We start from the raw sequence: 14,728 nt of genomic DNA, 5'->3' as shown, positions 1-14,728 counted from the left end.
ACCACTGAACCATCTCTCCAGCCCTGCATGGGTATTTCTAAGGAACAGATCTTGAGAGCACTTGAAAAACTTGTCCTAAAGTTTCAGAACTGCTTCTTACTATCTCCTATGTGAACTTATTTCATCTGTAAGATGTGGTTGCTTGGCAAGGAGATTCTTATTCTGGGAATATAGCTCAGTGGTAGACTATTTGCCTAGCATGTGTGAGGCCCTGGGTTTAATCCCCAACAACACAATATAGAACTAAACTAAAATACAGCAAAACTTGTAAAGCTTACACAGCCAGTAAATATCTGAAAGTAAGGCTTTTTTTGGTTTTATTTATTTATTTATTTTTCTGGTTTTTCGAGGGAGGATCTCACTCTAGCCCAGGCTGATCTAGAATTCACTATGTAGTCTCAGGCCTGCAACTCACAGTGATCCCCCTACTCTGCTTCCCAAGTGCTGGACTTAAAGATGTGCGCCACCATGCCTGACAATTTTTTCTTTGTTTTGTTTTTGAAGCAAAGTAAAAGTTTTATTCAGGAAAGACAGAGCTGTCAGGCTGTCTCATGAGAGAAAAGCACAGCCTGAAGGTAAATTTTTACCCTTAGTCTGTTTCAGGACATTTTTAAATTAACCCTAAGAGCTAGGGTAACTTTGCCAGAGGAAGCCAACACTATGCCCTAACCCCAAGAGGATTCCTTCAGGAGGGTGGTATTTAGCAGAACTAGAACTTTTGCACACACTAACTCTGGAATGCCCTAGGGTTAGTGAAAGGGGGAAGAAATTTTGGCCTGAGGTTAGACTGCCTTAATTCCCTTAGCAAAACCAAGACTTTCCTCCTCCAACCAGGGGAAACCAGGCTTTCCTGAGGAATCTTTTTTCCCCCCATATTTCAAGAATGTATTTATTTCAAACTGTGCATAATGGAGTAAAAACTTACTTTGAAAATGTACCTGTACAATGTGCTCCTCCAGACACAAAATGGCCTGGATATCCATGACCTCACAGTGTCTGACACTACCTACACAGACCATCAAAATAGGAGGAAAAGATGATGACATCAAAATAAAAGAGACTGGGGCTGGAGAGATGGCTTAGCGGTTAAGCGCTTGCCTGTGAAGCCTAAGGACCCCGGTTCGAGGCACGGTTCCCCAGGTCCCACATTAGCCAGATGCACAAGGGGGCGCACGCGTCTGGAGTTCGTTTGCAGAGGCTGGAAGCCCTGGCGCGCCCCTTCTCTCTCTCTCCCTCTATCTGTCTTTCTCTCTGTGTCTGTCGCTCTCAAATAAATAAATAAATAAAAATTAAAAAATATATAAATAAATAAAAGAGACTGATTGAGATGGGGAGGGGGTATGATGGAGAGTGGAGTTTCAAAGGGGTAAGTGGGGGGAGGGAGGGTATCACCATGGGGTATTTTTTATAATCATGGAAGTTGTTAATAAAAAAAATTAAAAATTGGGCTGGAGAGATGGCTTAGCGGTTAAGCGCTTGCCTGTGAAGCCTAAGGACCCCGGTTTGAGGCTCGGTTCCCCAGGTCCCACGTTAGCCAGATGCACAAGGGGGCGCACGCATCTGGAGTTCGTTTGCAGAGGCTGGAAGCCCTGGCGCGCCCATTCTCTCTCTCCCTCTATCTGTCTTTCTCTCTGTGTCTGTTGCTCTCAAATAAATAAATAAATAAAATTTAAAAAAAAAAAAAAGAAAAAATTTAAAAATCAAAAAAAATTTTAAAAAGAGGATAGAAAAAAAAAGATAAAGAAGCTGGGCGTGGCAGTGCACGCCTTTAATCCCAGCACTCAGGAGGCAGAGTTAGGAGGATCACCAAGTTCGAGGCCAGTCTGAGACTACATAGTGAATTTCAGATCAGCCTGGGCTAGAGTAAGACTCTACCTCGGAAAAAAAACCCAAACAAATAAATAAATAAGCACTGAGCACTTTTTAAAATATGATTAGTTTTTCAGGGCCCCACCTTTACAGGTCTTGTTTTTTTTTGAGGTAGGGTTTCACTATAGCTCAGGCTAACCTGGAATTCACTTTAGTCTTAGGCTGGCCTTAAACTCATGGCAATCCTCCTATCTCTGCCTCCTGAGTGCTGGGATTAAGGGTGTGTACCACCACACCCAGCCCCACCTTTATTTTTCCATAGTTATATTTTAAAAGATTTGGCTGTGCTTGAATCAGCCTGCCTAGAATCCATGTATATATTTGAATTAATAACCCTCATCACAGGTACATTTTCTTTTTTTTAATTTTTTTTTCTCAACAACTTCCATGATTGTAGACAATATCACATGGTAATGCCTTCCCTCTCCCCACTTTCCCCTTTGAAACTCCACTCTCCATCATATCCTGAGGAATCTTTTATAGACTTGATGTGCTCTGGGATTATAAGAGCATTGAATATTTGATACGTCCATGTTGCTTTTTATTTATTTATTTTGGGTTTTTCGAGGTAGGGTCTCACTCTAGCTCAGGCTGACCTGGAATTCACTATGTGGTCTCTGTGGTCTGAACTCATGGTAATCTTCCTACCTCTGCCTCCCAAGTGCTGGGATTAAATGCTGTGCCACCATGCCTGGCTTGTTTTTTAATTTGTAAAAAATTGATTTGTGAGTGTGTGTGTGTGTGTGTGTGTGTGTGTGTGTGTGTGTACACCAGGCCCTTTTGCCACTGCAAACAAGTGCCAGATGCACTACTTTTTGCATCTGGCTTATGTAGCAGCTTGGGAATTGAACGCAGACTGGTAGGCTTTGCAAGCAAGTGCCTTTACCCACTGAGCCATCTTCCCAGCCCCCTTGCCCCTGGTATTTGGGATTTGGGTACTTCCCAAGCTCATGTAACATTAATCACACTATTTGGTGTTCTGTGGGCTCAGGATATTTGACACATGTCACCGACTGGGTCAGTTATTTATCCGTGGAATATAAGGGTGGGACTTCAAGGAGCTGCAGGCCCTCAGTGTTCCCTGCAAACCATCCTAGAGACTGTGTCCAGAGATTCCAGCTGTAATACTGAGTGCATATGAACTTGTTCCAGATAATCTTAGACCACCTGCAGCTTTTCTCCAGACTGAGGAGAGGTGTACTGAGTTCATGATTCACACAGGACCTAGAGGACGTGAGAGAGAAGATCTCCTTTCCTATTCAGTTGACCAGGACAGAAGCAGGGCCCTTCAGGGACTTGACTGTCCAGATTATAGAGAGATGAGAGCTGTGCCTGGGTGTGGTGATGCATGCCTTTAATCCCAGCACTGGGGTGGCAGAGATAGGAGGATCCTTGTGAGTTCAAGGCCACCCTGAGACTACATAGTGAATTCCAGGTCAGCCTGGGCTACAGTAAGAACCTATCTTGAAAAAATAGTAAACAAACAAACAAAAGAGATGAAAGCTGTCCCCGCTCATTTGAACACATCTTCATCAACCAGGAGGATTGCGGATAAGACAATTTGGCTGTAGATACATGTGGCTTAGTACAGGGAAATTAGGCCTCCTGGCTGGACCAGCCCCAGAAGTCTGTGTCTCTTCGTACAGAGAACCTGCAAAGGAGAGGGCGTGTGATGGCAGGGATTATATTCACAAAAGTAGCTCAAGCTACTTGATTCTTAATGCTAAAATGGGCTCTAATCCTTGTTTCCTTTTTAGTACTGGATTAAAAAATGTAGGGCAAGGCTGGGATTGGCTGTTAATAATACCTAAGGCAAATATATGTGCTGAGAATTTTGGACAGGAAATAACTTTAGAGGAAGATTGCCGTTATTTATGTTTTTTTTAACACATGTGATACTTTGTTTTTCTGGTTATAACTCTACTTTCCCCAATCAAAAGGTACCTTGAGAAATATTTTTCAGTGCATTTCAATTCATTTTAAAAATATTTATTTTTATTTATTTATTTGAGAGAGAGAGAGAAAGAGAAAAGTAGAGGCAAATGGAAAGAATGGGAGCACCAGGGCCTCTAGCCACTGCAAATGAACTCCAAACACATGCGCCCCTCTTGTGCATCTGGCTTACATGTATACTGGGGAGTTGAACCAGGCTCTTTAGGCTTTGTAGGAAAGTACCTTAACCACTAAACTCTCTCTCCAGCCCATTATTTATTTATTTGAGAGAGTTAGAGAGAAAGACTATATGTACACACACACACACATTTTTTTGTTTGTTTTTTGAGGTAGGTTGCTCTAGTCCAGGCTGACCTGAAATTCACTATGTAGTCTCAGGCTAGCCTTGAACTCACAGCAATCCTCCTACCTAAGCCTTTCAAGTGCTGGGATTAAAGGCATGTATCACCATGCCTGTCCCTATTTTCCTTTTAAAATACTTTATTTATTTGAGAGATAGGCAGATAGAGAGACAGTGACAGAGAATGGGCTCGCCAGGACCTCTAGCCACTGCAGATGAACCCTAGATGCATCTGCTTTATGTGGGTATTGGGGCATCAAATCTGGGTCCTTTTTTTTTTTTTTCCTGGAGGTAGGGTCTCACTGTGGTCCAGGCTGACCTGGAATTGACTATGTAGTCTCAGAGTGGCCTCAAACTCACGGAGATCCTCCTACCTCTGCCTCTCGAGTGCTGGGATTCAAGGCATGCCTGGGTGAACCTAGGTCCCTTGACTTTGCTAGCAAATGCCTTAACTGCTAAGCCATCTCTCCAGTCCCCCACCTTATTTTTTGAGACACGGTTTTTCACTGAATCTGGAGCTCACTGATTCAGCTAGGCAAGCTGGCCAGCAAGGACTAGAGATCGTCCTGTCTTTGCTTCCCCAGCATTGGAATTTCAGGTTCCTGCCAGTATGTGCAGCAGTTCTGTGGGTGCTGGTAATCCAAATGTAGGTCCTCATGCTTGTGTGGCAAGCACCGTGCCCACTTAGCCATCTTCCTAGACCCTAAATTAATTTTTGGTAGCCAAAAAAACACAGTCTTGGGTTGGAGGGATGGCTTAGTGGAAAGACCCAGGTTCAATTCCCCAGGACCCATGTTAGCCAGATGCACAAGGGGATGCATGCATCTGGAGTTCGTTTGCAGTGGCTGGAGGCCCTGGTACACCCATTCTCTCTTTCTCTCTCTCTCTCTTTTTCTGTCAAATAAATAAATAATAAAATATTTTTTAAAAAACAGTCTTCTTTAGTCAGAGAGCAAGTTCAAATGAAGATAGTATAGTTCAGTGGTAGAAAACTTGCTGGGTTTCTTTCCTAGCAGCACACTGCACAACAAAACAACAGAGAAATATGCTTGTTTCTGTTATTGTAGTAGTAAAGATTAAAATAGACAAACCTCAGGTATTATTTTATCAGTTAACATGCTAGTTTGGAGAGTCATACAGCACTGGTGAGAATGTGAATTGAATTATGCCTATGGAAAATAATTCAGCTGATTTTATCAGAAGCCTACCAGACATGGTGGTGCACGCCTTTGATCTCAGCACTTGGGAGGGAGGATCGCTGTGAGTTGAAGGCCAGTCTAGGCTAGAGTGAGGCTCTATCTTGGGGGAAAAATAACTTACAATACATACAATGTGACCCATCTACCTGTTCCAGATCTGAAAGCTTTCTGGACAAAGAAATGCCCTGGGCATAGCACTTAACAACATATTGTTCTAGAGCAGCAGCATTGGAAGGCACACACTAGGCACCAAAGAGTAATCATTTTATTTCAAAAAGCAACATTTGGTGTCTTTTCAACTTTCTTTTTCTTTTTTAAAATTTCTTTTAATTTTATTTTTGTTTATTTTTATTTACTTATTTGAGAGCCACAGAGAGAGAGAGACAGACAGAGATTGGGTGCGCCAGGGCCTCCAGCTACTGCAAATGAACTCCAGACACTTGCGCCCCCTTCTGCATATGGCTTACATGGGTCCTGGGGAATCGAGCCTCGAACCAGGGTCCTTAGGCTTCACAGGCAAGCGCTTAACCGCTAAGCCATCTCTCCAGCCCTCTTTCCAACCTTCACATGTATATGTGGTTTTCTTTTTGTTGTTGTTTTTATTTTTTGTTTTTCAAGGTAGGGTCTTGCTATAGCCTAGGCTGACCTGGAATTAACTGTGTAGTCTCAGGCTGGCCTTGAACTCACAATGATCCTCTTGAGTGCTGGGATTAAAGGTGTGTACCACAATGCCTGGCAAAAGCTTCATGTTTATACCACATTGTATTATTGAAAATAGTAAAAAATTAAAAATAAAAATAAACATTTAAAAAATAATTAAAAAAAAGAAAAGAAAATAGTAAAATGGAAGTAGGAACCATTGCACCCTAAACAGGGACCTAAATGTCAGCTGTTAGCCTTTGAGTCATTCCAGGATTATGTGTGGCCTGGACTTTCAGACTGGCAAAAATCACATTTTCTGTGAAACCTCCATGAATCTTTAGACACATATATGGTTATGGTATTGAAGGAACTAGATTACCAAAATGGTGATGGAATGAGAGCATACCATAGATGAGCTCAGAATTGAGAAAACCTCACAATTCCTGTTTTTGGAGTTTAAGGGGGACTCACTGTGGCCTAAGACATCACAGCCTTCTATTCCCCCAAGATCCTAATATCTTCACAGGAAGGCTTCCATGTCATATCTTCTTTAGGTACTTCTCTGAGTACAGTTTCCAGAAGCCACATGATTCCTGACAGATTGACTTTAGAAGCAGAGCAGAGAAGACAGCTGTCTGCTGTGAAGCCAGATATAAAGGAGGGCTATAATATAAAACACTGCTGGTTTCCTTTCTTAAGATTTCTTGTTATGGAAAATATAGGCTTTTTATTTTCATTAAGATAACTACTTATGGCTGGGTGTGGTGGCACACACTTTTAATCCCAGCACTTGGGAGGCAGAGGTAGAAGGATCTCTGTGAGTTCAAAGCCACTATGAGACTACATAGTGAATTCCAGGTCATCCTGGGCTAGTGCAAGACCCTACCTATCTATGGAGGCTGGGGAGATGGTTCAGTGATTTAAGGTACTTGATTGCAAAGCCTGATGGCCCAGGTTTGATTCCTCAGTACCCACATAAAGCCATGCACAAAGTGGCACATGCATTTGGAGTTCATTTGCAGCAGCCAGAGGCCTTAGTGCACTCATAACCTCTCTCTTTTTCTCTCTATTCACAAATAAATAAAAATATATTATTTATTTCAAAAACATACTATTGGTCCGGAGAAATGGTTTGATGGCTAAGGCACTTGCCTGCAAAGCCTAACAAACAACATGAGTTTGATTCCTCAGTACCCACATAAAGCCAGATGCACAGTGGTGCAAGCATCTGGAGTTTATCCACAATGGCTAGAGACTCTGACATACTTATTCTCTATCTCTATGTCTCTCCTCTTGCTATCTCCCTCTCTGCTTGCTTACAAATAAATTTAATATTTTGTTTTTGTTTTTCAAAGTCAGGTCTCACTGTAGCCCAGGCTGACCTGGAATTCACTATGTACTCTCAGGTTGGCCTCGGACTCATGGCAATCCTCCTATCTCTGCCTCCCGAGTGCTGGGAATAAAATATTTTTTTAAAAGATACTACTTATGCCAGGAACAGTGGCACACACCTTTAATCCCAGCACTTGGGAGGCAGAGGTAAGGAAGATTGCCATGAGTTCGAGGCCACCCTGAGACTACATAGTGAATTCTAGGTCAGTCTGGTCTAGAGTGAGACCCGACCTTGCAAAACTAAAAAAAGAAGAAGAAGATACTATTTATGTTAACATATAATGGGTTTGTTATTTTATTTTAATATTTTAATTTTTTTGCATACTGAGAGAGAGGAGAGCTAGAATGAGCATGCCAGGGCCTCTAGCCACTGCAAACAAACTCCAGATGCATGAGCCACTGTGTATCTGGCTTTACATGGGTACAGGGGAATCAAATTTGGGTTGCTAGGCTTTGAAGACAAACACCATAGCCACTGAGCCATCTCTCCAGCCTGGATTTGTTATTTTAAATGAATCAGTAAATATTTTAATTTTAATATTACCAATTCATTCATTAATTCATTTGTGTGTGGGTGTGTGGTATGTGTGTGTAGTAATATCAGATGTCACTGCAAACAAACTTGGGATGTTGGTCCTCTCTTTGCACCTTGTTTGAGACAGGATCACTTTTGTATTGCCTCTGGGAAAGCCAAACTGGCAGCCTTTCAAGCTTTGGAAGTCTCCTGACTCTGCCTTTCATTGGCATAGGTGTATGGGAATTATAGACACTTGTACCATTTTGCATTTGGGTGCTGTGGATTTGAATTCTAGCTGGCAGGCTTATGGAGCAATTGCTTTTAGTCACTGAGCCATCTCCCCAGCCCCACAGTTTAAATTTTTTATTTATTTGCAAGAGAGAGAAAGAAGCAAATAGAGAGAGAATGGGCAAGCCAGGACCTCTGGCCACTGCAAAGGAACTCCAGACACGTGCTACTTTGTGCATCTGGTTTTACGTGGGTACTGGGAAATTGAGCCTGGGTCCTTTGGCTTTGCACCTTAACTTCTAAGCCATCTCTCCAGTCCCCTCAAGTTTAAATTAAAAAAAAATAATTTTCATTTATTATTTATTTGCAAGGAGAGAAAAAATGAGAGAAAGGTAGAGTATGGGCACACCAGGATCTCCTGCCACTGCAGACAGACTCCAGGTGCATGCACCATTCTGTGCATCTGGCTTTACATGGGTACTGAAGAATTGAACCCTGGTTTGCAGGCCTTGCAAGCAAGTGTCTTTAACCTCTGATCCATCTCCAGCCCCTTACCATTATTATTATTTTTTTTTGAGGTAGGGTCTTGCTCTAGTCCAGGCTGACCTGGAATTCACTATGTAGTCTCAGGGTAGCCTTGAACTCACGGCAGTCCTCCTACCTCCCCCTCCTGAGTGCTGGAATTATAGACATTCTCTGGGATCATTAAGTTTTAAGAGCATAAAGAAGGCTTGAGACCAAATGTTTGTTTGGCAGTGAATTAAAGAGATAGGAATGAACTATCTTTGTGATGGGTTGATTTGGGTTGGTTGGTCCAATTGCATGACTCAGGAGAACAAAGCCGGCAGGAAAATGTTAGTCTAATAGTAAATAGGAGTGAAAGTGCTTGAAATTATAGCAAGTCTCTCTTCCTTTTTTAGAGATCATGCATGATGTGATCAAGAAGGTCAAGAAGAAGGGAGAGTGGAAGGTAAATAAAAGTACAATTACTGATCCTAACGGTGAATTCATGGGGAAAAAATAAGAATGAGGGAAGAAAGTTAGGCATGGTGGTGCATGCCTTTTAATCCCAGCACTCAGGAGGCAGAGGTAGAAGGATCGCTGTGAGTTGAGGCCACCCTGAGACTACATAGTGAATTCCAGGACAGCCTGAGCTAGAGTGAGACCCTGCCTTGAAAAACCAAAAAAAAAAAATAATAATAAATATAAAAGAATGAGGGTAGATGCTGGGTTTGGTGGTGCATGCCTTTAATAATCCCAGCACTTGGGTGGCAGGGCTAGGAAGATTGTGACCAGCCTGGGACTACAGAGTGAGTGCCAGGTCAGCCTAGGCTAGAGTGAGGCCCTACCTTGGGAGGTGAGGGCAGAATAGGGGTAGAATTGGAAGGAAGGAGTTGGACAAAACTGAGGGCTTTTGCTGTGACCAGGTACAAAATGCTCCTGAAGAAAGACAGATCTGCTCTGTCTCTCATTTTCTAGGATCTTGGTTCAAAAGTCTCTTAGTCATGCCAGGTGTGGTAGCACACACCTTTAATCCCAGCATGGGAGGCAGAGGGAGGATAATCGCCGTGAGTTCGAGGCTACATTGAGACAACATAGTGAATTTCAAGTCAGCCTGAGCTAGAGCAAGACCCTACCTCAAAAAAAAAAAAAAAGTCTCTTAGTTGTAAAGCAGTCCTAAAGATCTGATAGATAGCAATGGGGCTCTTTTATTCAAAGATTTTCAATGAGAGAATCAGGGCAGGAGCCATGCCACCCTGAGCTGGTTTTTTCCTTCCAGGTGCTGGTGGTAGACCAGTTAAGCATGAGGATGCTGTCATCCTGCTGCAAGATGACCGACATCATGACTGAGGGGATAACAAGTGAGCACAGCACTCTCTTTGCCTTCCCTTGCAGCAGCATGCTCTAACCCTTCCTAAGTATTCTCCTGTTAGTTGCTTGCTTCCAGCAGCCTGGGTGGTAAGACCATAAGCCCTTGAGATTCCTGAAGCTCTTTGTTCATTACTGGAGCCCTCACATGGAAAGAGGTGCTAGTGCTCCTTAAATATCACTCAAAGGAACGCCAAAATCAGGTTAAATCAAGAAAAAAGAGCAGTCTGTCTACCCAATAGAAAAGAAGACCTGAACACTTAAAAGAAATTCAGGTGGCCAATACATGAATGAAAAGAACTTAGCTTTATTAGTGTAACTAAATGCCATTCATACTGAGACACTGGGACATGCCAGAGTTAGATAGTTAAGCTCAGTATAACAGTTATGTTCTCATTGCTGGAACAGCTAACCAGCATCGTATGGGAGTAAAGGGTTTACTTCAAAGCTTCTGGCTTGCTTCAACAGAATTTGAATGCTTTTTTTCTTCTTCCTGTTGTTGTTTTTTCCTGAGGTAGAGTCTCCCTCTATCCCAGGCTGATCTGGAATTCAGTATGTAGTCTCAGGGTGGCCTCAAACTCATGACTATTCTTCTACCTCTGCCTCCCAAGTGCTGGGATTAAAGGCATGAGCCACCATGCCTGGCTAGAGTGTTTCATCTTTGAACTGTTGAAAGGAGCAGGATTATATAGATGAAAGCAATGACTATACAGTTAGGTTTTGCTTTGTTTGGTAGCTTTTCTGGTGAGTTTTTTGTTTTGTTTTGTTTTGCAGTACTGGATGTTGAACATGGGGCCTCATGCAATGCTAGGTAACACTTTACCACTGGACCAGATCCCCAGCCCAAGGTGGTCCAATTGTTGATAGATAAATCCAAGGTGGGAATTCTAAAGGAATTCTTGGGGATCATTTAGGACAGACAGAAAGAAACTGAAAGAAGAGACAAAGGGACTTTGATAGCATGTAGTGGTCTGTCCCACTTCCTTCCATTGAAGTGGGAAGAGAGCAATATGGAAAGATTTCAGGTTTTTTCACATCTTGGGTAAAGTGAAACATTTGACGTCACTCCCAGGGAAATGTTAGCTTAAGGAAGGGATGAGGGGCTCTGTTTGTCCTCCCTTCTTGGTGCCTGTTGGAAGGTGGCCTAGTTATGCTGATAATGTTCTTGGTCACCATGTGCTGTTTCCTTGTCTAGTTGTGGAAGACATCAACAAGCGCAGAGAGCCACTCCCCAGCCTGGAGGCCGTGTACCTCATCACCCCATCAGAGAAGGTAAATTCCCAAAATGGGGGGTTGCTCATGCCAAGGTTAGATCCTGAGCTTGGGATTTCTGGCATCTGACCTTTTATTTATTTTTTATTTTTTGGTGAACCAATGTGTTTATTGGGGTTTCATACAGAGCACTTACAGGAGTAATAGATGGCTCAATGTAGCCACACCACGAGAAGTCTCATCCCACCCTGGATGACAACCTTCCCATAGCTGCTTCCACTCAAAAGCAGCTGCATCACCAGAAAGCCCGCCTCAGCGTGGGTGACGACTCGGGGAAGCTGCGTCTTGAGCACGCTGCACCACTGCGCACCCCCACTGGCAGACCGCTCCATAGGAGAGTTGCCAGCACACTGCTCCACTGCAGGCAGCTCCTTCAGAGTCTATCTAAACTTTTTGTTTGTTTGTTTGTTTTTCAATATAGGGTCTCACTGTAGCTCAGGCTGGCCTGGAATTCACTGTGTAGTTTCAGGGTGGCCTTGAACTCATGGCAATCCGCCTACCTCTGAGTGCTAGGATTAAAGGTGTGAGCCACCACGCCCGGCATATCTGACATGTTTAATTTAAGCCTGCATTTAACACACTGCTATGTTTAAGCATGCAGTCCACAAATGGGGTGTGGTGGGCACTGAGAAGTGAGGAGTGTATTAAGCCTTTGGAAAGGCTATACTCTGGAATAGTCCTGATTTTCAGTGCTGGGATCTTGGTTATGGCTGGGCATGAGTGCTGGGATCATACATCGGAAATCTGGTGCTGATTTGTGCAAGGAGCCTGAAGCCAGACTGGGCTTAACCTAGTCAGATACTGGTCAGCATGGCTTCCTGAATTGGATTTAGTGCCTTTTATTCCTGTTCACAGTCCATCCACTCTCTCATCAGTGACTTTAAGGACCCACCAACGGCTAAATACCGGGCTGCGCACGTGTTCTTCACGGACTGTAAGTAGACCTGCTATCTGCTCTTTGCTGGCCCAGGGTAGTGTTTCTGTACAACTCCACTGAGCCCAGACTGAGTCAGGCTGATAGTCACGAAGTGTGTTGTCGCCACAGTTAGTTGTTCCTATCTTTTCTCTTCAGAAGATGAGTCATAAAGGGCAACAACACACACACATCTGGAGCTACCTGACCATGCAGTTGTTCCTGATGATAAGTAGCCTACCCAGCTCCTCCAGGGCACTTCCCACTGAGTTTTCCCGATGCTGGCGTTGGTCTTCATTGTGCAGACTTGCAGAAACCTCTGTAACCTGTAGTGTATTTCCATCTGTGTCTCAGCTACGAAGGTTGTAGAGCCTGCATCATTGCCCTGGAGTTGGTTGTCTGATTTTGTGTAAGCTTATACAGGGATCCTAGTGGAGAAGCTGTGAGAGCCAAGTTAGCCACGCAGGATAAAGCAGTAAGACTTTATCTGGCCTTCTCCCAGAGGACAACCCCCCACCAAAGGAAAATTGAATAATCTTGCAGACTGTAAAGGGGCAAGAAGACAGCCTCAGTGACAAGGGACCAGTAACACACCCTCGTAGCACCTGAAGCTCTATGTTCAGCCTGGGTTCCTAGCGGCACATTGCCACAGCTTTCTTTTTCTTTATTATTTTATCCATCATAAACATGCTAATTTATTTTTGGATTTTCGAGGTAGAGTCTCACTCTAGCCCAGGCTGACCTGGAAGTCACTCTGTAGTCTCAGGGTGGCCTCGAACTCACAGTGCACCTCCTACCTCTGCACCCCCCACCAATGCTGGGATTAAAGGCTTGTGCCACCTTATCCCTTAATCACTTTGTTTTCCTTCTCCTTGGTAATCAGAAAATTGTTTTTTAAAGGCATGCGCCACCATGCCCAGCCCTCTTTTTTTAAAAAAGTATTTTATGGGAACAAGGCAAAGCAAGAGGGAGAGATAGAGAGAGGAAGAGAGAGAATGGGTACAGGGCTTCCAGCCACTGCAAAGGAACTCCAGATGCATGTGACACCTTGTGCATCTGGCTTGCATGGGTCCTAGAGAAACAAACCGAGGTCCTTTGGCTTTTCAGGCAAGTGCTTTAACCATCTCTCTAGCCCAGAAAATAGTTTTCATTAGCCCTCTTGCTGCTCGTCTCTCCGTGGTGGGTTAAGGGTCCTTAAGGTGGTTTCCTCTTCTTTTTACTACCTACAAGTACTGGACATTTTAGGATGGGCTGTACTTTTTAGGTGATTTTTAAAAATCTGAATAAAATAATGTATTAGACATGTGAAGCTCTTACATGAGCCAGCAGATGGACAGGAAACCTGACTGTCTTTGTCATTTTTGCAGCATGTCCAGATGCCCTGTTCAATGAGCTGGTAAAATCCAGAGCAGCCAAAGTCATCAAAACGCTGACGGAAATCAATATTGCGTTTCTCCCATATGAGTCCCAGGTACACAGAATCTACGTGCTGCTTACTCCATTAGCAATCTGAAGGGGGTGGAGTAGGGTAATAAAGTGGGGGAGGAAGGTCTCATATTCTGAATTGCCAAATGAAGTGTTCTATGTGGGTGTTTATTTAATGGAAATGATTTTCCATGGGTGTCTGCCTAGTGCTGGGTTTCTTCTTAGTTGGCCACTATTTCTGACTTTTTGTCAGCCATCCTGCCTTAATTTGTTCATTACTCACTCCTTTTAGGTGACTCCTTAAATAACCCAAAGTAGCCAACCCTAAAAGAGTGGGGAAGGAGAACAGGGGCAGGGATCAGAATATCCCATCTGCTGTAAAGGAGTCTGTTTTTGTTGGCAATAACCCTAGCTTGTCACGTGCTAAGGGAACAGATGGTCTCCTCCGTCATTAGCTGTTAACACTTCATACCCCAAGGCCCTGCTAACTCCTTCCCCTGGAAAAAACCAAGGTTGTTTGATTCATAAAGGTGAAGCTGATTCAAGACTGTATGAGTCAGAAACAGGACTTTTCTGCGTTCTGATAAAAATGATGAAGGTGGTGTGCTGGATCTTTACAGAACTATAGAGCAACCCAGTATCAGGAAAGATCAGAGCTAGGTTCATTCTCTTCTCACTTGGCCTAAAGCCTGCTTCGTGCTGGAGGGGCAGATATTTTTCCCTGTGTGAGTCCTATTGTCACCTGGGTTGAACAAAATCCAGCTTTAGCATATTCAGTCATATTGTACCTCAGAAAACTTAAGTGACAGGCCTTTAAAAAACACTCTTTAAACTGGACAAGGTACTTCATGCCTGTAATCTCATTACTTGGGAGGTATACTTGATAGTTTGGGAGGGAATTTTGTTTGTTTTTGTTTTTGTTTTCTGAGGTAAGGTCTCATTCTAGCCCAGGCTGACCTGGAATTCAGTCTGAATTTTCAGAGTGGCCTGGAACTCATGGCCATCTTCCTACCTCCCAAGTGCTGGGATTAAAGGCATGCACCACCACGCTCAGCTTGAGGGAATTTTAAACCACCATAATCCCTCACTAAAAGGGGGCAGGGAAGAAA

At 43.5% G+C, this 14,728-nt stretch overlaps 1 protein-coding gene across 2 annotated transcripts in view; it reads left to right on the top strand.

Annotated features, from left to right (window-relative positions):
- Positions 1-14,728, top strand: part of Stxbp1 (syntaxin binding protein 1) — an 83,593-nt gene that overhangs the window by 35,838 nt on the left and 33,027 nt on the right. For both annotated transcript variants that reach the window (XM_012951986.2, XM_012951987.2), the window contains exons 2-6: positions 9,061-9,110; positions 9,921-10,002; positions 11,205-11,281; positions 12,137-12,215; positions 13,562-13,665. In XM_012951986.2, the coding sequence (XP_012807440.2) occupies positions 9,061-9,110; positions 9,921-10,002; positions 11,205-11,281; positions 12,137-12,215; positions 13,562-13,665 (392 nt within the window). The remainder of the gene's footprint in view (positions 1-9,060; positions 9,111-9,920; positions 10,003-11,204; positions 11,282-12,136; positions 12,216-13,561; positions 13,666-14,728) is intronic.

Source organism: Jaculus jaculus, chromosome 1 (genome assembly GCF_020740685.1).
Source record: "Jaculus jaculus isolate mJacJac1 chromosome 1, mJacJac1.mat.Y.cur, whole genome shotgun sequence".
NCBI lineage: Eukaryota > Metazoa > Chordata > Mammalia > Rodentia > Dipodidae > Jaculus > Jaculus jaculus.
The sequence above is the reverse complement of the archived record's forward strand: the minus strand, read 5'-3'. Positions and strand labels throughout refer to the sequence as shown.